Source organism: Leucoraja erinacea, chromosome 22 (genome assembly GCF_028641065.1).
Source record: "Leucoraja erinacea ecotype New England chromosome 22, Leri_hhj_1, whole genome shotgun sequence".
NCBI classification, from domain to species: domain Eukaryota; kingdom Metazoa; phylum Chordata; class Chondrichthyes; order Rajiformes; family Rajidae; genus Leucoraja; species Leucoraja erinaceus.
Window position 1 is genome coordinate 32,390,496 of NC_073398.1, and position 27,231 is coordinate 32,417,726.

A 27,231-nucleotide genomic window follows, 5' to 3' on the forward strand; every position below is an offset into this window, starting at 1 on the left:
TAATCAAAGACCCCTCCCATCCTGGACAGTTCCTGTTCAACCTCCTGCCCTCTGGTAGGCGGTACAGGTGCATCAAAAGCCGGACAAACAGACTCAAGAACAGTTTCTTTCCCGGGGCCATTAGAACTCTAAACTCCTCAAATATTCCCATGACATGAGAATGCTGTCATCCATTCTACTATACCACAGACCACTCAGCTAATATTTCTTTTTTTTTAAATTCTTTTAAAGTATTTATTACATTTTAAGTGTAATATTCTCCCAGTGCAATGTTCTACCTAGGTGTGATAATTATAATTTATCTATTATTTTAAGCAGTTAAATAACGTGTTGGATGTGTTTTCGTCTTGTGTGGATTTGTTTTGGTTGCAAAGATCAGGAGTAGCTCTCCTAATTTTGTTGTATTTCTAAGTACAATGACAATAAAGGCATTATTATTATTATTATTATTACATCGTGTCTTGTTAAAATCAGCATTAACTTGGGGTGGTTGGAGGAGGGCTGCATTAGATTTTCAAAATCCATGTTGTCATTTGGAAAGTGTACCAAAGGAACTGCCGATGCTGCTTTACACCAAAGATAGACACAAAACGCTGGAGTAACCCAGCGGGTCAGACAGCATCTCTGGAGAGAAGAAAGTAATAAGTGACGTATTTTGCTCTTTGCTCCATAATTAGATGATAGGTTACCATAATGTCTATGGCAACTGATCCGCTGAAACCCAAACAGAACATTATTGAACAGGTTGCTGGTGAGTAAGTGCTGCTTGTTATCATGAACGACAAAACCTCCTGTCACATTACTGATTGAGAGTGGAATGTCGGGTGAGTCATTGACCAGATTGGATTTGTCCTGATCTTGAGAGCATGACATACTTGGGCAGCTTTCCAGGTTGTTAGATATATGTCATTGTTGCCGCCCTGCTGAAACGGCTTGTTGAGAGCTGTACTTTGCCCTGGCACCTCATCTCATCACTCTAGCCAGACCCTTTGAAAGTCTGCAGCTTTTGTTATATTCTTGATAGTGAATTGGATATAGAAACAAAGAACTGCAGATGCTGGTTCATACACAGAAAAACAGACCTTTCAGACTGAGGGTCAGGGGCAAGGGGAATGAGAGACAACTCATTAACCCACAGCCAGCAATGGACCGTGGTGGGCTCCACCTTTTTCTTGAACCTTTTTGCATATCTTCCAGTCATTTATTCTATGTAGCTTCCACATCTTTCGTTTCCCTTTCCCCTGACCAGCTGAGTTACTTCAGCTTTTTGTGTCCACCTTTGGTATAAACCAGTATCTGCAGTTCCTTCCTATGCACCCTTTTTGGTGAACCTGGCTAGTTGTAAATATTTACATGATGTGGGCTGCCAGCATTCAACATTAGGTTCCTCATGGACCTCCACCCCAACCTGTAACATCAACCAGCGCCAACCTCTGAATATAGGAACAGTTCAAAGCTTTGATATCATCTTTTTGGATGTGGGATTGCTTCGGGGTTTGTTCATTGCATACTACTTTTGCTGTTCAGTAGACATGGGTTGCCCTAAGCAGTTGAGTGAAGCTTCGACTGCCTCTGCTATTCTTTTACATTCTACTGCATAAAGACATAGAAACATAGAAATTAGGTGCAGGAGTAGGCCATTCGGCCCTTCGAGCCTGCACCGCCATTCAATATGATCATGGCTGATCATCCAACTCAGTATCCTGTACCTGCCTTCTCTCCATACCCCCTGATCCCCTTAGCCACAAGGGCCACAAGACCAGGATAGTGCTTTCCACCAGGAAGTTTCTGTCAAGGTGAAGTTTCTTGCTGGTGAGATTAACTGTTTGGTTTGTGATCTCATGTTAAAATATTGTTGTACTTGCTGGGAGAAACTAAACCTGATGAGTGTGATTTCACTTCAAAAGAATGTTGCAAATTACTGTGACGTCATTGATCCATAAAAGGCCATGAACAGCAGTCCTAAGTAGAACTAATTCAGGAAATATCTTTGTTTACAGTCTAAACAGACACAAATATAAAAGTCTCCTGCTAAACTGTGGGGGGGGGGGGGTGAGAAAGTGGTGCGACGGTTGAGTTACTACTTTCTTACAGCGCCAGAGACCGGTGTTTGATCCTAACTATGAGTGCTGTCTGTATGGAGTTTGTATGTTCTCCCTGTGGGTTTGCTTAGGGTGCTCCAGTTTCCTCCCACATTCCAAAGATGTTCAGATTTGTAGGTGTGTAGGAAGGAACGTAGATGCTGGTTTACACTCAAGATAGACACAAAATGCTGGAGTAACTCAGCAGTATAGGCAACATTTGTGGAGGGAAGGAATGGGTGACTTTGAGGTTTGTAGGTGAATTGGCCTCTAAATAGCCCCTGATGTGCAGGCAAAACTGGGATAACTGGGTTGGTTGGTGCAGACTCTGTTTCCGTGCTTCATTTCTAAACTAAACTAAATTAAAAGGCTTTGATTTCTTTCTTTTCAAGGTAAGATTTGAAAAAGTATGTTTCATTTGCATCAATAACTGAGATAAGTGAGAAAAGCGAGTTGAGAAATATAATATTAATTGCCCATCTTCACTTTGACAAAGCATTTGATTGGAGAATGAAGAGTTCTAAGTCTGAAAGTAATTCATTGCTAAATCTGAAGGTTATATTGGTAAAATGTCAGAACACCTTTCTCAAATCTGTTAGCAGACGAAATGGGTTTTTGCACCAAATGCTGATTTAATTTCAAAGTTTACTAAAATGATCTTATTCTGTAGGTTAATTAACTCGCCTGCTTTGTAGTATTTTGGACGTGCTTCCTGGTCATTGGCTTCTGTGACACTCGCACAGTCGCCATGATACCTGCCTACTCTCTTCATGGGGCTTTGCAGGTTCAACAGAAATACTCCTGGCTCTCCATTATAATCTATAGCATGCTGGGCTGGGAGGAAGCTGACTGAACAAAAACAAAGGCTCAAACTATTAGTCATTTTAAATTGGGCAGTCAGATATTAAATGCTGAGCAGTAAGACTGGGCAGAGCCAAGATCCCCCATCCATTTAGATAGATATAGTTTCTCGATTATTACAGGTGTCGGAGGTTATGGGGAGAAGGCAGGAGAATGGGATTAGTATGGAGAGATAGACCAGCCTTGATTGAATGGCGGCATAGACTTGATGGGCCGAATGGCCTAGTTCTTCTACTATCCCTTATGATTAATCACTATCCTGTATGATGTGAGACTCATTTTGTGATATAATACTGAAGAAATGCACATCAACATTTATTTTTGTGCTGCTGCACTCCACAACATTTCTCATTAACTTTCTATTCCTTAATTTTGTTTTCATCGTGTACTTGTGGTGGGAACAAGTTTCAAAGCTTTTTTCAAGTTTTATCACAATTGGAGGAAGGAAAAGTTCATATCACCTGGGTATTGCAGGTCTTAATGTGCAGCTTTATGCAACCATCACCTGAATCAAAATAGCACCATTGATAGACACAAAATACTGGAGTATCTCAGCGGGACAGGCATCTCTGGAGAGAAATGGATGACGTTTCGGGGCAAGACCCTTCCCGATTGATCTTGTGGATTATGTCAATAAGGCTATTTGTAGTATTCTGACGACAGGCTCTGATGAAGTGCTTTGAGAGGTTGATCATGGAGCAAATCAACTCCTACCTCAACAAAAACCTGGACCCACTGCAGTTCGCTTACCGCCACAACAGATCAACGGTGGATGCGATCTCGCTGGCCCTCCACTCCGCTCTGGACCACTTGACCAACAGAGACACTTACGTAAGAATGCTGTTCATCGATTAACAGCTCAGCATTCAAACTGGATACTGGACTTCCTAACCAACAGACCCCAGTCTGTGAGGTTAGACAAGCACACCTCCTCAACCCTCACCCTGACCACCCGGCGTTCCTCAGGGCTGTGTGCTGAGCCCCCTCCTCTACTCCCTCTTCACCTATGACTGCACACCTGTACATGGTACTAACACCATCATCAAGTATGCAGATGATACAACGGTGATTGGCCTCATCAGCAACAACGATGAGTTGGCCTACAGGGAGGAGGTCCAGCACTTAGCAGCATGGTGCGCTGACAACAACCTGGCCTTTAACTCCAAGAAGACCAAGGAGCTCATTGTAGACTTCAGGAAGTCCAGAGGCGGCACGCACACCCCCATCCATATTAACGGGACGGAGGTGGAACGTGTTTCTAGCTTCAGGTTCCTGGGAGTCAACATCTCCGATGACCTCTCTTGGACCCACAATACAAAAGAAGGCTCATATGTCAGGAAGTTATTGTCCTCATCGATTACAGCTCGGAGCATCCTTACCACTGCACAATGGTATGGCAACTCATCCCCGACCAAGCTGGTTACCAAACTCGCAGAAAAGCAAGCGTGGGGAGGGCTCTCGCCAAGGAGCATCCCCCCAACCATCTGCAATTGGATCCTCGACTTCAGGTCATTCACAGACCTACTCACAACGTACCTCTGTTCACCACCCCCCCCCAGACACTTATTATTATTTATTCGTATTGGTGTCGAAATGTAAATGCAGTTGTCTCAATTTGTATTATTCTGATGACAGGCTCTGAACATGGAGCAAATCAACTCCTACCTCGACAAAAACAGCACGGGAGCACCTCAAGGCTGCCTGCTCAGCCCCCTGCTTTACTCACTCTATACTCATGACTGCGTAGCCAGTCACAGTGCGAACTCTATCATCAAGTTCGCTGACGACACCACTGTTGTGGGGCGTATCACTGATGGGGATGAGTCAGAGTATAGAAGAGAGATCGAGCAACTGTCCATATGGTGCCAGCGCAATAACCTGGCCCTCACCACCAGCAAAACCAAGGAACTGATTGTGGACTTTGGAAGGAGTAGGAGGGGGACCCACAGCCCCATTTATATAAACGGGTCGATGGTTGAAAGGGTCAAGAGCTTCAAATTCCTGGGCGTGCACATCTCTGAAGATCTTCCCTGGTCCGAGAACACTAATGCAATTATCAAGAAAGCTCATCAGCGCCTCTACTTCCTGAGAAGATTACGGAGAGTCGGTTTGTCAAGGAAGACTCTCTCTAACTTCTACAGGTGCACAGTAGAGAGCATGCTGACCGGTTGCATCGTGGCTTGGTTCGGCAATTTGAGCGCCCTGGAGAGGAAAAGACTACAAAAAATAGTAAACACTGCCCAGTCCATCATCGGCTCTGATCTTCCTTCCATCGAGGGGATTTATCGCAGTCGCTGCCTCAAAAAGGCTGGCAGTATCATCAAAGACCCACATCATCCTGGCCACACACTCATCTCCCTGCTACCTTCAGGTAGAAGGTACAGGAGCCTGAAGACTACAACAACCAGGTTCAGGAATAGCTACTTCCCCACAGCCATCAGGCTATTAAACCTGGCTCGGACAAAACTCTGATTATTAATAACCCATTTTCTGTTATTTGCACTTTATCAGTTTTATTCATGTGTGTATATATTTATGTTATGGTATATGGACACACTTATCTGTTATGTAGTAAATGCCTACTATGTTTTGTGTGCTGAAGCAAAGCAAGAATTTCATTGTCCTATACAGGGACACATGACAATAAACTCACTTGAACTTGAACTTGATGAAAAAAAAGTTTGACAGGGCATATTGATGCCAGGATTAACATAACAATTTCAATTTGAAACACAGCGCTAGAATAACTCAGCGGGTCAGGCAGCAACTCTGCTGGTCGTGGATAGTTGGCATTTCAGGTTGGGACCCTTCTTCGTGAGTTAAGATGAGAAAGGAAATTATTTCCCTGACAAGTGAGCCATTGCTATCTATTCAAATTCTTTTCAAAGGATTAGACTGAGGCAGAAATAGTTGGAAAGAATTGATGAAATAATTAACAACGGGGTAAGAGTTAGGCTCTTTGGACGAGTCAAGTAAAAATAAAAATCTAGTACAGATGGAGATGGAGAGTCTGGGAATTATTCTTGCTTTGCATCAGTGTTCTTGTACAGCAATTGAACCCTTCACAAATTTTAGTGTCTGTGACTCATTAATCTGTAAGGAAGCCTGAAATCTGAAAAGACATTCATGCCTATGCCATACCCTTTCCCCTAACCACATTCCTTTGGAACTAAGTGCCTGATAACCTTATTGAAGACCATGTTTGTTGTTTATTTCAGGGACGGGAAGGTGCAAAGATCGATCCATGGGAAGATGCAGACTTCCATATTTATAAAATCACTGATCGATTTGGTTTTCTACAGTAAGGCACAGCATTTCTTTTCAAAGCTCTGTTTTTCATTTGGTGATTAATGTGGAACGATTATTTTTGCACAGAGAAGTAGGTTGACAAAAAAGATTTGATTCTTCAGGAACTTATTATGTAGTTCAGTAAATCATGTCAGAGAACACTGGTTTATTTAGAGCTGAGATCATCACTAATGCAATACAAATTATTAGTCAAATCATTGATCTATTCTAAAGGGAACACTGTGAAAAGCGCTGTGTTTGCAATTCAGCAGATTTTCTATTGTGTTTAACTGTTTCATTTCATTTGTTTTCTGCGTTCAATGAATTTTAAAGGATAAACATATTTTAACTATTAAAATGATAATTTCACATGTTCCATCTGAAAACCAATGACATGAAAACAAAAATTGAAAAGACCCGAGACCTGAATTTGTTGACCTTGATTTTTAAGTATATTTTGACAGTTTATTTCACATGATATCTATGCTGTAGCTAATTGATTTTGCTCTTCAGTTCCTGCATTAATATTAAATTGATTTTATTAAGTAAATAGAAGTGTGAATTGTGGGGACCTTGGTCTGCTCTATATGTTCATTATCAAGATCCACGACTTTACTGCGTTGAAATTCATGGAATGTGATTAGATATGGTGGTAAATTAAGAACAGGCATTCCTTAACTTATGATTTATTAACACAATTATAGTAGAACATTTCATTATATCAGTATTCATAAATTGATACAGCATTAGTTTCAATATAAAAAAGACTATTTGTGCTCCAGGAAACAGACATCTCAGTTTAGGAAAAGATAAACATTTTAAAATATGTCAACACAAATATCAGGAATAATAAAACATTATTTTCATAACTATTAAATCTTAAATTAAGAAAACTCACCAATTAAAATGAATGAGAATACAAGGAGTATTGCCATGTGGACGCATCTTCTTGTCGGGGTGGGGGCCTCAAATACCTATTTTTAGTTTAGTTTTGAGCTACAGTGTGGAAGCAGCTCTTCAGCCCACCGAGTCCACGTTGACCAGCGATCCCCGTGCACTGGCATTATTCTACACACTCGGGGCAATTTGCAATCTTTTTTTAACAAAGCCAAATAACCTACAAACCTGCACATCTTTGGAGTGTGGGAGGAAACTGGAGCACCCGGAGGGGGGGATCCCACACGGTCACGGGGCGAATGCACAAACTCCGCACAGGCAACGCCCATAGTCAGGATCCAACCTGGGTGTCTGGCGCTGTAAGGCTGCAACTCTACTGCTGCACCATCGTTAAAAACAGATAAGATATTCTTTCATTGAAAGTCTTCAGAGCACTTTCTTGAAAATCAGAAAATGAATGGAAGGGAAGGCAGTTATTTGATGTGCGTGGTGATGAAAAATTATTGTAGTTGAGATGCAGTCAGATCATTTGTGAACCTATTGAGTAATGGTGTAATATTGGTGATGGTTTATTATTGTCATATTTATTAATGTTGTGCGCCATCAACTCAAATCAGCTCATATAATACACGAGTACAATCAAGCCATACACGTACAACAGGTAGTACAAAGAGAAACATTCAGTGGTGTAGCGGTAGAGTTGCTGCCTTACAGCGCCAGAAACCCAGGTTCGATCTTGACTATGGGTGCTGTCTCGGCGGAATTTGTACGTTCTCCCTGTGACTGCGTGGGTTTTCTCCGGGTGCTCCGGTTTCCTCCCACACGCAAAGATGTACAGGTTTGTACATTGCTGTTAATTGGCTTAGGTAAAATTATAAATTGTCCCTAGTGTGTCGGATAGTGCTAGTGTGTGGGGTGATCGCTGGGCCACGCGGACTCGGTGGGCCAAAGGGCTTGTTTCTGCACTGTATCTCTAAGCTAAATAAAATATAGTATTACAGCATTAGAGTGTTACAGTTATAAGAGGAAACAGTCCAAGGTCTGCAATGAGATAGTTTGGAGGATTGAGATTGCACCTTAGCTTATGGGAGGATGGTTCAGAAGTTTGTTAGCAGATAGAAGGTGTTCCTGAATAATGCTTTTTGCATCTTCTGCCCGAGGGGAGAAGTGCGAATGACAAGTGTGGAAAAACCAGGCACACGGGGCCAATGGTCCATATGTGCAGCTTACTTGTGTTGGTTCTGCATGTTGAGATAGAGGTGGTAGTGGTGAGAACAGAGTAGTCAGTAATATTGGGATGATGGTGGTGCTGCTTAATTGGTGCTTGATGGAGCTTGCAGAGATGATGACAAGAGTTCTTCCCACGATTCTTCCTAGGAGACTGGAGAGGTAGTCGACGGATATTTGGGTTGTTCTCTGTTCATCTACTGCTAGGGCACTTTGAAGTAATCTTGAAGAATGCACAACAGTTAAAATGGCATGTGAGGAAGTATTATAAATTACATGATGGGTGGACCTTGGAATGCATGTTGTTATGCTGAAAAATCTCCAAACCGGTAGTCCAAAGAATCAACTGCAAAAGAACAAAAATCCATGTAGAACATCTGTAAATCATTGAATCCCCATGCTCCCCTTGTCCCCTTGTAAGAAAATAAAACGGTTTTGTATGGAATGTGTGGTGCATTTGAGTGGGTCAAACCTTTACCTTTTTAATAATTGAGCATGACATAAAAGATTAGATTATTTTTGTGTTGGTACAATAAACATTTTTATATTTGATGTTGTTCATACTGGTGAAGTGTGTGCCGTGGATGTGATTGTTATTTTGTTTTGTATAACAGTGCGAAGGAGCTACCAATGCCTGATGCTATAGAAGAAAGGGTAAGTGATAGCTATATTTCACTCCTGCAATCGCAAGTAAATAGGGGAGTCAAGGCAATTTTGTTGTAGTTGAATTCTCCAAGTAGCAGATGTGAAGAATTATGAGCCATTCAACAGTGGTTGCACATCATTTTAAGTCGTATTTCAATGTTCATTATTATTGCTGACACAATAGTCAGGTGGTAAATTATATTTTGATGGCAGGCCCTTGTGATTCTGTCTATGTCCCATGTTAAGTAATGCGAGGAGTCAAGTTACTTTGCCATTAAATGTGGCAAATGGGAATAGACATTACTTATTTAATTATGTCATTTTGTTTCACTGAAGTCTTCAAATTATTTTAAGGGGAATTCTTACAATGAGTACATTCCTTTTGCTATTAGAAGTTTCTTACAGTGGGACAGATTCGGCTGCATGTAGAAAATTAAGGTTGTTAACTTAACAGACTTTTGCAATCTAAGTTTAAGTTACAGTTACTTATTAAGTTAAGTTACATTTTTTGCAAACCAGATGATATGTAACTTTCAAAGCGGATTAATTAAAACTATTTTAGAAAATGATCAATGACTAATTGTCACGTGCACCAATGATTCGTTGATATGCATTAACCAGGAAGGTCCTAGTCTCTCTCTTGATCTCATTAAAAGTTTCATGTTGTTAATCATTCTCGATTTATAAAATGTAAAATATATTTTACACAGTTACACAATTATGTTATGCTGCATTGGTGAGGGTGATATAAGGGATAAGAGGGAGTTAGATGTGGCCCTTGTGGCTAAAGGGATCAGGGGGTATGGAGAGAAGGCAGGAACAGGATACTGAGTTGGATGATCAGCCATGATCATATTGAATGGCGGTGCAGGCTCGAAGGGCCGAATGGCCTACTCCTGCACCTATTTTTTATGTTTCTATGAAACCTGACCAAAACCAAATGGATGCTCATTGTCAAAAGGGTGTTTTTTAGAGAATTACTTTCAGGAAGAGCGGAATTTGAGATGTGAAACAGTTTCGGGAAAAATTCTAAAATGTGAGGTTTCAAAAACAGCTGCCAGTAGTGGGATACAGTGGGGAAGAAGGATGTTGCCAGGACCTGAGTGTCTGAGCTACAAGGAGAGGTTGGACAGACTAAGACTTTATTCCTTGGAGCGCAGGAGGTGAGGAGTGATCTTATTGATGTTTATAATGTTATGAGGGGAATAGAAACTATGAATGCACAGAGTCTTACCTAGAGTGGGGGAAATCAAGATGCAGAGGACAGAGGGAAAGATTGAATAGGAACCTGAAGTTTGTATAACGTATAATTTGGAATAGTTTTTCTGAATCTTGACTACATTTATTGCATAATAATGAATTGTTCACTTGTTTTTACAGCTAAAACAAATTGAAATAGAAAGAACAGGAAAATGGTTAAAAATGTTGAAAAGCTGGGACAAATACAAGAATAGTGAAAAGGTAAGTGTGCCATAAGATAGCAAAAGTATATTGTGGGAAAATGTGAATTTGTTCAGGTTGGAAGGAAGAATATTTAATTTAAAATTTTAATTTAAACAGATTATTCCTTCAATGTAGAAAGCTGTAGCACAAAAAGGGTTTGGGGTCCTCATACTGCATATGCTAAAAGCTAGCTTCTCATACAAAGGGTAGACACAAAATGCTGGAGTAACTCAGGCATCATCTCTGGAGAGAAGGAATGGGTGACGTTTCGGGTTGAGACCCTTCTCCAGAGATGTTGCCTGGCCTGCTGCGCTACTCCCAACATTTTGTGTCTATCTTCAACCAGCTCATACATTACACACGATGACATCATGCAACCTCACAGTTTGAATCCTTGTTCATGTCTAATTTAAACCAGCATCTGCAGTTCCTTCAGACACGTCTTATACAAAAGGCTAGCTTAAAGGTGCAGCTGTTACTTGGGAAGAGGAATTAATGCTGTCTTTGATTTCGTGGGTAGGAATATGAAAGTGGTGAAGTCTTATTGAAAGTATTAAGGAATTAGTAAGATCACATCTAGTGTACTGTAGGTAGACACAAATGCTGGAGGAACTCAGCGGGTGAGACAGCATCTATGGAGCGAAGGAAATAGGCAACGTTTTGGGCCTAAACCCTTCAGACTGATTGGACTGGAGTGTAGTACAATTCTAGTGTACTGTACATAGTTTTGATCTCCTTGGAGCTAGCCACAGAGCTTTGCAGTGTGGAAACAGGCTCTTTGACCCACCTTGGCTCTGGTGACCAAGTTGGCATTCTGGAAGAGCCCCATTTGGGCCATTGTTCATTAAACCCTTCCTATCCAATACCTGCCCTTGTTTAAAGAAAGAGCTATTTATTCCAACAATGGCAGAATATATATTTGCAGCTTGACTACAGAAGTAGTGCAGTGGCCTTGATCAAATGATAAAAGTTGCAGCATTTGCTGTCTACTTGCCAATATGCTGCTGTATGTTAATCTGTCCTGCTATACTGCCTTCGTCCGAGGGAAGGTATCGCACAGAAGGATCAGCTCATACATTACACACAATGACATGGGTTATCATGCAACCTCGCAGTTTGAATGCTTTTTCATGTCTAATCATGAAATTTTGGCATTGATCTGAAGCATAAGCAATTTTAGTTTCGAGGTACAGCGCAGAAACACGCCCTTCGGCCCACCGTGTCTGCGCAGACCAGCAATCCCCGCATACTAACACTATCCTAAGGGACACGAGGGACAATTTACAGTTGTACTAAGCTAATTAAGCTACAAACCTGCATGTCTTTGGAGTATGGGAGGAAACAGGGTCACTGGGGGAATACCCACCCGGTCATGGGGAGAACATACAAACTCCGTACAGACAGCACTCAGGATTGAATCCGGTGCTGTAAGGCAGCAACTCTATCGCTGCCCCACTGTGTCGACCTAAGAATCTTATGCTGTTGTAAATATGTTAGTGAAGAATGGGGTTGAGGTTAAATTAAATAAGTGGTCTTGAATAATTTTGCATTGTGTTGTTGAAGATTTCCAGTATATTGCTTTGCGAGAAGGATTTATGTTGAGGAATAAGAAGCACTCCATAACAGCATAGAAAAGTACAATGTTTTTACCAATTCCCTTTGCTGTGATTAATATTTGCACTGGGCATTAGTTTGTTCTGTGGTTTGATTTCCATGCTCTATGATCTGAGCTCAAAGGCAAATTTACTCTGGTCGATGATTGTTTTTCTTCACAATGAGAATTCTGCAGAAGTTAATGGCGCAATACTCTTCTGTAAATATTTTCCTGACTTAATTCGTAATAGTCATGGAAATTGATTTTTATCCAACCTGGAGAGCAGCAACTTCGCTACCTGTAGGATTGGCTCAGGTGATGTAAGCCAGCATGACTGAATTTTGTTTACCCATGAATAACAATGTACTTTTCTAAAGGTAAACCCCTTTGGATATAATTATTTCCACATAAATGGTTCCAATTAAAAAATTTAGTCCATTTATCCCTCATTAGTCGGCTCCAATTGGTAAATTATCAGTTTAACAAGCTAGAGGCGTGGATAAAACAGAACAGTGGATTCTTCGTAATTATCAGAAATGAATGTCACATTTATAGTTAAGCTTGTTCAAAATTGTTTGACTCAAGCAGTCATTGCTCGGCAGTTCACTTGCATTTTATTGAGTTTATCCCTCCTTTGTTTTTTATTCTTAAATTTATTCCCCCTTCACACCTTTCATATATGAATGTTGCAATTCTGAAAATCCTTCCAATGCAAAAGATTGCTTATGCCTTGTTCGACTGTCTAATGATTTGTGGGCCAGCTTACTTGGCATAATTGGTGTGGCATATGTTTCTCGTTGCCCAAGTCAAACGTAGTTTGCTTGTGTACAGAGATGTGATATTTGGCAGTGTTGAGACCTTTTGAGGGAAGAGCTGATCTTGCAGAGCCAGCTTGCACTTGCGGTTTGACTGTTGGAACTCGTGTGTTTTGGTTGTAATCCTTTGAAACAAGTGTAACATGAGGGTTAGGATTACCAATGCTAACCGATGGTGAACAATTTTTATTGTCTCTTTTGCACCCTGGATTAAATTCTATTGTAGATGGAAGAACGGCCCCCATCCTCTATTCTGTATTCCGTCTATAAATGTTTTGTGTGATTTAATCTCGGCAGTTTCATTTCAATTCCAAGAAATTGCAAAACAGATTTTTCCTCAACACTAATCTTGGAAACATTACTTAAATAAATATGCTTAAGCACATGAAGTAGTGAAATAAACTAAGTAAGGTGGCATCCCAGTGGGTTTCAATGAGACATGGTGAAGCTTTGTGATCAGAAGTAGTACTCTTTCCTGGCAAAATAATGTTTATGTAGATTTATTATTGTCCTGTACAGATACAGTGAAAAGCTTAGGTTTGCATGCTATCCAACCAAATCAGATAATACTATACTTAAATATAATTGAGCCAAACACAAGTAGAAGAGGTAGAGTGAAGGGAGAGATCCAGGGAGCAGAATGTAGCTCTCTGCATTACAGCACAATAGAATTACATTTGAAAATTACTTTCATAATAGTTTATTAAAATCAATGATTGAATTGCTGCAACAATGATGGATAATAAGTTGACCGTAGTCCACAGACAACTCTGGATATTCTAGATTAGAGTTTAATGAAACCTGGCAAATTTAGTGAGGTTCAGTCTCCATATATTGTACACGGGTGCAAATGTTATAGCCAAATTGAAATTGATAGGACCTAATTTGTTTAAATAATCCAGTTTGCCACATGGCGGAGTTGAGAACATTGCATCATATAATAGATCCCTTAATTATACATTAACTGAATGGATCTGTCACTATTCTGATGGATGAAGTCTCACTAGCCATTGGCAATCGGAGCGAAGAACTACAGCTTATGAAGTGGGGGCTGGTAGAGGAGAAGGTGAGGACAAAGGTGAGACCAGAAGTGTGGGAAATGTAGCATGCACTTGAGAGTGATAACTGTAATGAACAGGAAGCCAGAGTGTGGATCAATATTGTTTCTGTGCTGTATCACTCTATGACATTTCTGTGGACTGAGATTGTTCATATCCACTATATTTCAGGCTGCAAAGTTGAGTTTTTTAGTTTTAGGGATGCAGCATGGAAACAGGTCCTTCAGTCCACCGAGTTCGTACCGACCAGCGATCCCCGCACATTAATATAAGCCTACACACACTCGGGGCAATTTACACTTATATCAAGTATACAAACCCAAGCCAATTAACCTACACACCTGCACATCTTTGGAGTGTGGGAGGAAACTGAAAATCTCGGAGAAAATCCACACGGTCAATAGACAATAGGAGCAGGAGTAGGCCATTCGGCCCCTCGAGCCAGCACTGCCATTCACTGTGATCATGGCTGATCATGCACAAACAGCACCCCTTTCCAGCCTTTTCCCCCATATCCCTTCACTCTGCTAACTTTAAGAGCTCCATCTAACTCTCTCTTGAAAGCATCCAGAGAATTGGCCTCCACTGCCTTCTGAGGCAGAGAATTCCACAGATTCACAATTCTCTGGGTGAAAAAGTTTTTCCTCTTCTCCGTTCTAAATGGCCTACCCATTATTCACGGGAAGAGCGTGCAAACTCTGTACAGACAGCACCTGTCGTCAGGATCGAAGCCGGGTCTCTGGCGCTGTAAGGCAGCAACTCTACTGCTGCGTCACCATTCTGCCCCTTTAAACACCCCACTAAGCACTGGCTTTCCAAGGCCTTGCTGACCAGGCCAGTGCTGGCCCTAATGGCAAAGGTGCCACTTGCAGAGAAGGAATGGCATGTTTTGGTTACTCCGATGAAAGTCCAAGCCAATTGATTTTGATCAATATACCTAGGCAATTTAATTTTGGAGATCTTTATTGGAATAATGTGCTGGTTCTCAATTCTGAATATGAATTGAAAATTAACTGCTAAAAATGAAATTCTTCCAAACAATTTAGAGGGTTTTTACATTTTGCAATGTCAATGAACAGCAATTTTGAGCATCTATATTGGCTATGAAAGGGCAATTAGTTATGAAATATGTTTGAGCAGTTCTTGGATTCTTTTCATTTTGGTGTCAGACAGTGTGGAAACAGGCCCTTCAGCACAACTTGCCCACAACAACTAACATGTCCCAATCTATACTAGTCCCACCTGCCTGCGCTTGGCCCATATCCCTCCAAACCTTTCCTATCAATGTACCTGTCTAATTGTATCTTCAACGTTGCAACAGTCCCTGCCTCAACTACTTCCTCTGGCAGCTCGTTCCATACCCTCAGATTCTTAATAAATCTTTCCCCCTTCACCTTAAATCTGTATCCTTTGGTTCTCGTTTCCCCGACTGGGCAAGAAACTCTGTGTCTACACGATCCATTCCTCTAATGTTTTTATAGTTTTCTTTCATTTTTCATTGTTTTTGGCTCCTCTGCACAAAAGTTTAATGTGATGACTTAAAAAGAAATGTTTATGAATTGGTCTAAAATCTATGAAAAGTTTTTATTCATTTCAAGTATAATTTATTAAAAAATCCTGGCATGTTTAAATTTGCTGACATCTGGTTGTTTTAATAGCCAAGTGTTCTCAGCGAGTGGTTGATTCTCCTAGAAACTGTCAGCTGCGTTAGCTGTGCTAGAATGCCACTGACCGATGCCATGTGCTAATCACTGCCAGATCACATTGGTAGTAAACACTGCAATATTGATACAGTCCTATGTTAATCTTTGACATTTCTAAAATATATATTTTTTTAAATGTACTTCTCCTAATTCAGTGCAAATCGAATTTATAGTTTTAAAGTCAGAGAGTCGTACACACATTCAGTCCAACTAATCCATGCCGACCAAGATACCCCATCTAGATCAGTCCCATTTGCCTGCGTTTGGCCCATATCCCTCTAAACCTTTCCTATCCACGTACCTGTCCAAGTTCAAATGTCTTTCAAATTTTGTTATTGCACCTGGCTCAATTACTTTGTCTGGCAGCTCGTTCCAAAAATCCACCACCCTCTGAGTGAAAATATTGCCCCACAGGTTCACATTAAATCTTGCTCCTCTCATCTTTAACGCATGTCCTCTTGTTTTTGATTCCCCCACTAGGTAAAAGACACTGTGCATTCACCTGATCTATTCTCCTCGTGATTTTATAGGCCGCAAATGGCAGTAATAATTGTCCTGGATAAAATAAAATCCAGTTGCCTTTGTTATGATGTACAGATGGTTCAGGTTATTGATGATGTTTATCTCCATAATTCTGCCTTGGAATCATAAACCGTAGTTATACATTAGAACTTAACCTTTACTCATCGATCATACACCTCATTATAATTTTTAATCACTTGCAGCTAAATTCAAACACGTTGCCTTAAAATATCTCAGGTTCCATGTTAAAAGGAAAGGTTGACTGCTTCCAGATGCTAACAACTTCAGACTGCCAAAAGTAAACGAAAAGAAAAATTGCTCAGTTTTTCCAATATTCCAAATTATTTTGTGCTTTTATTTTTTGAGGCAGTTTAGCTTTAGCTTTAAAAAAAAACATGCCTGTCATCTTATTTCTTGTAATTTACTTTTAGAAATCTAATTTCCATTCCCTCAATATTAAATCCTGATATTTGTTTAGTCTCGCTTAGAAATAACAATTTAGAAAAATAATAATGCTACCATCTTAACTGCATTTGTCACAGTGATTTATCCTCTGTATTGTTCATTTGTGGTTGGTTTTACGAAGAGGTTATTAGTTAAATGTTTTCTTAATAGGAAGCATTTAGGGACACTTCATGATTTAATTATCCCATGACATTTTGTTTTAAAGAGAGGCTTTTCTGTATTAGGGTCCTTTATAAAACTTTGATTATTGAGCTTCTGCCAGAAAAAAAAAAACAAGCAATATCATTGATGAGCGTAACAGGTTTAACTTCGATACCTATGTTCCTTCCCCACTTGGTTATTAAATATGCACCCAAAACAGTGTATAACAGAGCCTGCAAACCATGTTGGTCCCAGTTTCAAGTTGGATGATCTTATTGTGACCATATGTTCCATTGGCGTCTGGGTCACTGGTCTATGTGGCAATAAAGGCCAGCAAATGTTTCTGGTCTCTGGCAGTGAGAAATGAATAATTTGATCTGCACTTTGCCCAAGTCAATAAGGATAACTGCATAATAGACACTGAACTAGACTTACACATTTATTCACGTAATATTAATTTCCGCACAATTATTCTGCAGGCTGTTACTTTGCTTAAAGCACTTAATGTAATTTTGGAGGGGTTTTAAAAAAAAAATGTTTTTGCTAAAAATAGAAATTTAAGGAAATATAGAAATTAATTTATTTATAGAGATTTTAGAGAGGAACCAAAGTTTTATGAAAAGGAAATAATGACATGTTTATTGGTTTTCTTTTTATGAGGTAATGAGTAGAGTGGATAAAAGAGTATTAGATCTAGTGCCTTTAGATTTTCTAAACTGATTTGATCAAGAGTTGAATTTTTATTTGTCATATGTATTGGCTACGGAACAATTAATTTATCCATTGCTGCAGCTAAACGGGCCTATAAACGCAATAGTACACGGATGATATGCAATAGTCAAAACAGCAATAAATTTGTAACCATTATGTAAAGCAACCATAATAGTGAGAAAACAGCAGTCTGTAGTACAACCAAAGACAGTCCATACAGGATCATAGTTGCTGAGGTTACTGTTGTGTAGTATTCAAGAGCCTGATTATTGCTGGGAAGAAGCTGTTCTTGAACCTTGTGGTCATAAGGTTTCAGGCTCCTGTAACCCATTCCCGATGGTAGCCGCAACTTTAGGGCATGGCTAGTGTGTTGTGTGTCTTTTATATTGGCTGCCTTTTTGAGGCAACGCCTCCTTATAGGTCCCTTCGATAGTGGGGAGGTCGATACATGTGGTGGACTGGGCAGTGTCTAGTACTAGTCTCCTTTGTTTCTGGGCAATTGAATTGCTGAACCAGACTGTGATACAACCAGTCTGCTCTCTAATCTGTCGAAATTCAATAGAATATTTGGCGAGATATGCACACCTAAGAACCCGAAGGATTTTACAAGAATGATCCCAGTAATTAGAAGGTTAACCTATGATGAGCATTTGTCAGCACTGGGCCTGTACTTGTTGGAGTTTAGATGACTAAAGGGGGACCTCATTGAAACATACAGAATAGTGAAAGGCTTGGATAGAGTGGATGTGGAGAGGATATTTCCATTTGTAGGAGAGTCTAAGATTAGAGGTCATCGCCTCAGAATTATGCGATGCTCTTTTAGGAAGGAGATGAGAAATTTCTTTGGTCAGAGGGTGGTGAATCTGTGGAATTCTTTGCCACAGATGGCTGTGGAGGCCAAGTCAGTGGATATTTTTATGGCAGAGATAAATAGAATCTTGATTAGTACAGCCATCAGAGGTTATGGGGAGAAGGCAGGAGAATGGGGTTAGGAGGGAGATAGATCAGTCATTATTGAATGGCGGAGTAGACTTGATGGGCCGAATGGCCTAATTCTACTCCTATCACTTACGACCTTATGAAGCTGTTGACTATCTCCACCACAATTCCTTCAATGAAGACGGGTTCATTGTTAGCTGAGAGGAAGGTGACAAGGAGGCATACAATCAGTAAATTAATCAGAAGGACATTGAAAATAGTCTGAGAATAAAGCGACTCGCTACCACAGCCACGTGTATTTTCTCAGTGATCCTGCTCTCCTACTCAAACTATGAGGCCATTGTTTTAGAAAAGGAGGTAAACATTTAAAATGGAGAGGAGTAGGAATTTCTTCTCTGTTCTGAAGAGCACCAAAGGATGATTTATTGAGTCTGTTCAGGTTCAAGATATGTACTGAGAATTGTGGTTGTTGGGGAAGTTGGAGGTTATGGTGAATAGGTAGGGAGGGAAGTGGAGCCAAGACCAACGTCAGAATATTTAATTGGATGACGGAACAACTTTCATCAGCCTTTTGGCCATTCCTGTTTCTTACTCTCATATTCTTGTGTGTCGTCTAACCAAGGCCTTTTGCAACCTGTACCATTTTTTTCAATAAGTGAATTAGGGAATTGAGAATCATTTACGTTTTCCGGCCTTTAATGGTGAGTGAGCGGACTAATTCATGCAGGAAGGACCAATTCAGCAAGGACCAATTCAGCACAATGCTACTGAAAATCTGGTGCAGACATACAATGATTCAATATGTTATCCTTGGAGAAGTTAAATAGATAACTAACTCTAAGTCACAAGCATTTACTAAATGTAGAAACGAGGAACTCCATTTGCTAGTTTACAAAAAAGACAAAGTAGGGAGTAACTCATCGGAGTTACGAAAACCTGGTACTGCGTTCAAACAGGAACCTCAAGTTAAAAATGTCAATATCAGTAGAACCGTTCCAGAAAACAAAAGGTATAGGACATATAATGGAAGTTTAAATGCCTTGTGTGATCATGTGTTGTGTGGCTGCATTGATCAGTACATTTGAGGTTGCATACACTTTTTTTTCCAACCCAGCTGAATTAGTTATCACTGAGTACACTGAGAGCTTAATCTGCATTTCATACCCGCACTGCTGTTTGATTGCTTAACTCCTCTCTCTTTCCACCCACCACACCCTGCCCTGTCCCTGCCTCTGCCTCTTACCAGCCTAGGAAATGCAAACGCTACTCATGCTGAACTGTTTGTACATGCAAAGATAGACACAAAGTACTGTATTAACTCAGCAGGTCAGGCAGCATCTCTGGAGAAAAAAGGATGGGTGACGTTTTGCATCGGGACCCTTCTTTGTGTCTGTCTTTGGCATAAACCAGCATCTGCAGTTCTTTGTTTCTCTTTTCCTGTAAGCATCTTTGGCTATGAAGTGGTAGCAACCTAATATAAACTCTGTGGTTGGAAAAGTTGCCATTTTCTAATTTCACAATTAGAAAAAATATCAAGAGTACTCAAGTTATTTCATAGATTGTTAATTTGCAGCATTCCAACATAGGAAATGGAATAATGTTCTTTGAGACCAATTGCCTGAATATTGTCAGGTTGCGTTTAATATTTTCCAGATATTGGTCTATTGATCAATTTAGTTAATGGCCAAAAATAGCATATGGATATTTTGCATTTTAAGTATTTTGCCCTGGATTTGTAATTTTACAGTACAAAATGGCGCCAAGGGAGACATTATTTTTGTTTTGATTCTCAGGTGGTGCGGAGAATTTATAAGGGAGTCCCATTGCAACTGAGGGGAGAGGTCTGGTCGTTGATTCTGGAAATACAAAAAATAAAACTGGAGAAAAAAGACTTGTATGATGTAAGTTTGCAACAATTTTTGATACTTCTAACCAAATTGAAGCAAAATAGCAATTTTTAAATTTTCGTTCATTTTTGAAATCCTGGAGAAAAATAAAATTGTTGTTCTGGATTTCTTTGTTTTTCTGCAGGCATCTTGATAACGAGTCTTTAATTGTTAAATGGATAATTTCAAACCTTTTCACTTCATTTGCTAGTTTGTAAGTTTACCCCATCACTCGGCTGGGGATTTAGTTGAAACTCTGTCAGTATAGATCAGCCATGATCGCAATGAATGGCGCTGCTGGCTCGAAGGGCCGAATGGTCTCCTCCTGCACCTATTTTCTATATTTCTGTCTGTCAGTATATGTTAACGTTAAAGGAAAAAACAGATTTGGATTGCAGTACCTTTTCTTTCCCACTACCAACCAGGCAGCCCCGGTCTCAAGAATACATTCCATCAATAATTACGGACTAGTGCAGGATATGTGAAGGGTGACTGAGGCTCATGGACATTTAACAGCGTGCATCACTGACAATACTTTGCTTCAGACTTTAGAGATACAGTGTGGAAACAGGCCCTTCAGCTCACTGAGTCTGCACCAACTAGTGATTATCCTACTCACTAGCTCTACCCTGCACACGAGGGACAATTTGCAATTTTTTTTTACTGAAGAAAATTACCCTTAAACCGGTCGGTACATGCTTGGAGCGTGGGAGCAAACCAGAGCACCTGGAGAAAACCTACGTAGTCACAGGAAAAACGTGCAAACTCCGAACAGACAGCACCCATTGTCAGGATGAAACCCGGGTCTCTGGTGCTGTATGTAAGGCAGCAGCTCTACCACAGTGCCACTGTGCTGCCCACTGCTGGGAGATAGAAACATAGAAAATAGGTGCAGGAGTAGGCCATTCGGCCCTTCGAGCCTGCACCGCCATTCAATATGATCATGACTGATCATCCAACTCGGTATCCTGTACCTGCCTTCTCTCCATACCCCCTGATCCCTTTAGCCACAAGGGCCACATCTAATTCTCTCTTAAATATAGCCAATGGACTGGCCTCAACTACCTTCTGTGGCAGAGAATTCCAGAGATTCACCACTCTGTGTGAAAAATGTGTTTTCTCATCTAGGTTCTAAAGGATTTCCCCTTTACCCTTAAACTGTGACCCCTTGTTCTGGACTTCCCCAACATCGGGAACAATCTTCCTGCATCTAGCCTGTCCAACCCCTTAAGAATTTTGTAAGTTTCTATAAGATCCCCCCTCAATCTTCTAAATTCTAGCGAGTACAAGCCGAGATAATCGGCAAAGAACACTATATTAAAACTACATTTTAGTTGCACTGAAGCTTTTCATAAAATGTGAATGCTTCTAAATCGATTAAGCAGACATTTACTTATTGGTGCAGAGTCTGTCAAAAATAAAATGTTTGCAGTTACCAGTAAAATGTATTTTGTGCAGTTGTGTCACTGTAACTATATTAGCTTTGCTTTATCTCTTTAAGAATATTGTGGTTAAATTATAAATTTATTTATCTTCTCTCTAACTTTCTTTGAAATACCAAGAAACTCAAGAACCGAGCGCGGGCAATATCTCCTGATATCAGGCAAATCGACCTTGACGTGAACCGTACTTACAGGGACCATATCATGTTCAGGGAAAGATATGGAGTCAAGTAAGGAATTTTATCTTATCTGTTCAGAATTGCTGTTCACTTAATTACAATATGTTTGTCACAATCGGTATAATATTTTCCACATTGACTTTTCCCACTCACATAAGTGCTTCCGGCCTTTACATGGTTCATAAGTGGTAGAAGCAGAATTAGGCCATTCGGCCCATCAAGTCTACTCTGCCATTCAATCATGGCTAATCTATCTTTCTCTCTTAACCCCATTCTCCTGCCATCTCGCCATAAGCCCTGACACCCATACCAGTCAAGATTCTATCTATCTCTGCCTTAAAAATATCCATTGACTTGGCCTCCACAGCCATCCATGGCATTGAATTCCACAGATTCACCACCCCTCTCCTCTCCTTTCTAAAGACACATCCTTTTATTCTGAGTTCCTTCATCAAGTTTGAGTTTTTCAAACTACTTCATGAAATAGCTACATACGGTGTGTAAGATTGGGTCATAGTTTATGGTCTATGTGTTCGTATTTTACCCCTTTGGTGTGCATCTGACTGGATATGTAGTTCCCCATTGCAGTGGTTGGAGCCTGATCCTTCTGTGAGCTGCTGATGTAAATTGGTGTGCTGCTGCTCTAGAATATTTATATAGAGGTTAGAGATACAGTAAGGAAACCGACCTCTCAGCTCACGGAGTCCAATTCAATATTGTTCACCCATTCACACTAGCTGCAAGCTAGGAGCAATTTTACAGCGTGCCAATTAGCCTACAAACCCGCTCGTTTTCAGAATGTGGGAAGACACCGGACCACCTGGAAGAAACCCACGCAATGACATGAGAACGTGTAAACTCCGCACAGACAGCGCCCAAGGTCAGGATCTAACGCAGATCTCTGGCGCTTTGAGGGGTGCCTCTATTAGCTGCGCCACTGCGCGTTATTCGGTAATTTTTCTCGGAAGAATTTTGAAGCCACAGTTGTCCTTTTACTTATTTTTAATATTGTAATTTCATCTTATTACCATTGGTTTCTAAGTTTCATTTTAAAAATTCCTTTCTGTGCTTGCTGTATTTTGTGTTCGGAGTGTTTTTGAACAGTGAATATTGGTGACCTCAATGTTGTGACAAGGATACTGGTGGGTGGCATTCAGTCTGCCAGGATGCTAATTAACATTAATCTTTGCCCCTTCTAATCCTCAGTCTGTTGCCTCTGTTTAGTTTTACTTCCATCTCTGTGTAATGAAAAAACCATAGTGTTGTCAGTAGCAATATATCGACAATTATTTCAAGTTAGCAGAAATAAACTCTTTATAAGACTGATTCTTGGAACAAAGATATAAAAGAGAATGCAGTAAGGAAACAGACCCCTCAGCTCACTGAATCTAATTCAATATTGATCACCCATTCACACTAATTCTATGTTATCCCACTTTCTCATCCACTCCCTGCATGCTAGGGGCAATTTTACAGCGTGCAAATTAACCTACAAACACGCTCGTATTCAGAATATGGGAGGACACTGGACCACCTGGGGGAACACATGTGGTTACAGGTAGAATGTGCAAATGTGGCACAGCGGTAGAGACCCGGGTCCCATCCTGCTACAGGACTACAGCTTGTTTGTACGTTCTCCCTGTAATTGCATGGGTTTTCTCCAGGATCTCCGGTTTCCTCCCACACTCCAAAGATGTCCAGGTTTTTAGGTTAATTGGCTTTTGAAAATTGTCCCTAGTGTGTGGGATAGTGCCAGTGTACAGGGATCGCTGGTTGACGTGGACTTGGTGGGCCGAAGGGCCTGTTTCCACGCTGGATCTCTAAACTAAACTAAGAATCAGTCTTCAGTTATCATGGATGTGCATCTCGGTTGGGAATGTGTGTGGAATTAAATGTAGGTATTGGGATTACAATCTGACTCTTTGAACATGTAATTTTCTGCTACTGCACTGTAATAGGATATTTAACCCATTTCAATACTTTTATATTTCTAATGCTTTGAGGTCTCCATTGCCTTCAATAGGCCCTTCGAGCCAGCACCGCCATTCAATATGTTCATGGCTGGTCATCCACAATCAGTATCCTGTTCTTGCCTTCTCCGCATATCTCCTGACTCCGCTATCTTTAAGAGCTCTTTCTTGAAAGCATCCAGAGAATTGGCCTCCACTGTCTTCTGAGGCAGAGAATTCCACAGATTCACAACACTCTGGGTGAAAAAGTTTTTCCTTATCTCTGTTCTAAATGGCCTACCCCTTATTCTTAAATTGTGGCCCCTTGTTCTGCACTCCCCCAACATCGGGAACATGTTTCCTGCCTCTAGCATGTCCAATCCCTTAATAATTTTATGTTTCAATAAGTTCCCCTCTCATCCTAAATTCCAGTGTATACAAGCACAGCTGCTCCATTCTATTAACATATGACAGTCCCGCCATCCCGGGAATTAACCTGGTGAACCTATGCTGCACTCCCTCAATATTAAGAATGTCCTTCCTCAAATTTGGAGACCAAAACTGCACACAATACTCCAGGTGCGGTCGCGCTAGGGCCCTGTACAACTGAGGTTTATCAACAATATTGCAAAGGTTGTAGGTTAAAGGAAATCAATATTTGCTCAAGGACACAAAGTGCTGGAGTAGTCAGCAGGTCAGACAGACTCTCTAGCGAATGTGGATCGATGATGTTTCAGATGTCGAGAAACTGGAAACATCACCTATCCACGTTCTCCTGAGATGCTGCCTGACCTGCTGAGTTACTCGACAACTTTCAACTTTTGTGTATTAACCAGCAGCTGCAGTTTCTCATTTCCAGCTTCTTTTGAAAAGGGTAGTGCAAATAGGGACAAAAAGGTTAATGCTAAAAAGTATTATATTAAATTTGAAACACTATCATAGTTGCCATGTTGAAGAGCAAATGTGTACTTTTAATCGAATGATTCTAAATTGCAAAGAAGATATCGGCAAAATGTTTTTCTAAATGGCGTAATTTTTTTTTTTTAAACTATCAGGCGTAAATGGAATACAGTTTGCTCTATAATATATTGTCTCCTGGTTTTTCCCACACGGTGTGGTTTTTACACTTTGGAACTTGAAGCTCTCAACCGTCTCCACTTCATTATCTTGTCAGACTGGGGTCTGTACACCACCCTGCTTCCTGAGGTTGATGACTAGTTCCATCGTTCTGCTGACAGAGCGAGAGGTCATTATCTTGACATCACATTACTCAGCTCTCCATCTCCTTCCTGTATTTTGTCTCGTCATTGTTTAAAATCCTGCCCAGTACGGTGGTGTAATCGGCAAACATGTAAATGCAGTTAGAAGAGAATTTGGTCAGTCCTGGTTGCATAGGGAATTTGGCTTGGGTGCTGAGAACTCATTCTTGTGGGGCAACAGTGTTTAGAATGATCATGGAGGATGCTTTGTCCCCTGTCCTTGCTGCTATAGCTCAGGAAGTTGAGGATCAAGTTGCAGAGGAGGGTGATAATTAATATGTGAACCAGTAACTTGAATATAAAAAAGGACCATGTTTCCATATAAATTCATAAGTTTAGAGAACAGAATTAGGCCATTGATCATGGCTGATCTATCTTTCCCTCTCAACGCCATTCTCGACTTCTCCCCATAACCCCTGACATTCATGGATTTATCGTTTGCTTATCACCATAGTTGCACAAATGTCAGTATTTTTCTTAAACTTGTGCATTGTAAGTACTAAATCTTAAAGTTGTCAAGATGATGTTTGCGTAGATGCTGGTTTATTTGTAAAATGGTCAGCAACGAGAACAAACTCAAGGACAGCAAAAGCTGAGTGCAGTCGTGAAATGTTGCTGGCTTCCTGAAAGAGAAATCTGATATCCTGAAATGGGCAGGCTTTATTTTGTGGCATCATGGGTCAATCAATGTGTGTAATTTTCTCATTGGTAGATTAGAGGTAGATTGAGACATCACTACATCTTTGCTCGATGATAGGCCCACCACTGATATTCCAGCAAATGATATTCCAGAGCCCCTCCCGGGTCCGGCACCTTCCTTAACCCGGACAAAATATTACCCCGTGCAGCCGGGACTCTGGAGCTCTGGCCCAGTTGGAGTCGACGTCTGGATTCTCAGCCTCCCAAGGCCGTGATCTCTGTTGTTCGGCAAAATGCATAATGCGCCAAGGCTCTGGAACCAAGAGTGCCGGAAAATCAGTGGTGGACCTGTATTGCAATGCAGAAATTAAACATAGTTGGACTGTCAACTTTAAGATGACATGTTCAAATAAGGTAGACACAAAATGCTGGAGTGACTCAGCTGGGCAGGCAGCATCTCTGGAGAGAAGGAATTGGTGACGTTTCGGGTCGAGACCCTTCAGACTGATCAAATAAGTTATCTGAAAGTATAGAAGTTGGGAGGTAATGTTGCAGTTGTATAAGACGTTGGTGAGACTGCATTTAGAACATTGTGTTCAGTTCTGGGCACCATGTTATAGGAAACATATTGTCAAGTTTGAAAGGGGTCAGAAACGATTTACAAGGATGTTGCCAGGACTAGTGGATGTGATCTATAGAGAGATTGAGTAGGCTGGGTCTCTATTCCTTGGAGCGCAGGAGGATGAGGGGGAGAGAGGTATACAAAACCATGAGAGGAGTAGATTGGGTAGATGCATAGTCTTTTGCCCAGAGTAGGGGAATCCAGGACCAGAGGACATGGGTTCAAGGTGAAGGAGAAACGATTTAATAGGAATACGAGAGGCACTTTTTTCACACAAAGGGTTGTGGGTGTGTGGAACAAGCTGCCAGAGGAGGTAGTTGAGGCTGGGACTATCCCATTGTTTGAGAAACTGTTAGGCAGGTACATGGATAGGACAGGTTTGGAGGGATATGGACCAAGCGCAGGCAAGTGGGACTAGTGTAGCTGGGACATTGTTGGCCGTTGTGGGCGAGTTGGGCCGAAGGGCCTGTTTCCACTGTTCGTTTTACAAATGCTGGTTGAAATTAAAGGTAGACATAAAATGCTGGAGTAACTCAGTGGGACAGGCAGCATCTCTGGATAGAAGGAATGGGTGACGTTTCGGGTCGAGACCCCTCTTCAGTCTGCCTTAACAAAAACCTTAACTGACGGTGCTATTTGAGTCAGTGGAGGAAGTTCTTTGATTTTTTTCTTATTGCTGTTTCCAAATTGCAGGCTCTACCCTGATTTCACTCATTAGGATTTTGAATTTCAAAACTATGTGGTTTAAAAAGAAAATCAAAGTTAATTCTCATTCCAAATCCTTGCTTGCAGGTGTTTGTTAAGTTACAACTGACATTAAATATGTTAATTGGTTCCATTTGCTCTTTTCATTAAGGGATGTAGA

The 27,231-nt window shown here is 40.8% G+C and overlaps 1 protein-coding gene across 4 annotated transcripts in view; it reads left to right on the forward strand.

The window, feature by feature from the left end:
• Nucleotides 1–27,231, forward strand: part of usp6nl (USP6 N-terminal like) — a 121,423-nt gene that overhangs the window by 57,409 nt on the left and 36,783 nt on the right. For all 4 annotated transcript variants that reach the window (XM_055653422.1, XM_055653425.1, XM_055653424.1 and 1 more), the window contains exons 4-8: nucleotides 6,161–6,243; nucleotides 8,969–9,008; nucleotides 10,380–10,460; nucleotides 20,184–20,291; nucleotides 21,839–21,948. In XM_055653422.1, the coding sequence (XP_055509397.1) occupies nucleotides 6,161–6,243; nucleotides 8,969–9,008; nucleotides 10,380–10,460; nucleotides 20,184–20,291; nucleotides 21,839–21,948 (422 nt within the window). The remainder of the gene's footprint in view (nucleotides 1–6,160; nucleotides 6,244–8,968; nucleotides 9,009–10,379; nucleotides 10,461–20,183; nucleotides 20,292–21,838; nucleotides 21,949–27,231) is intronic.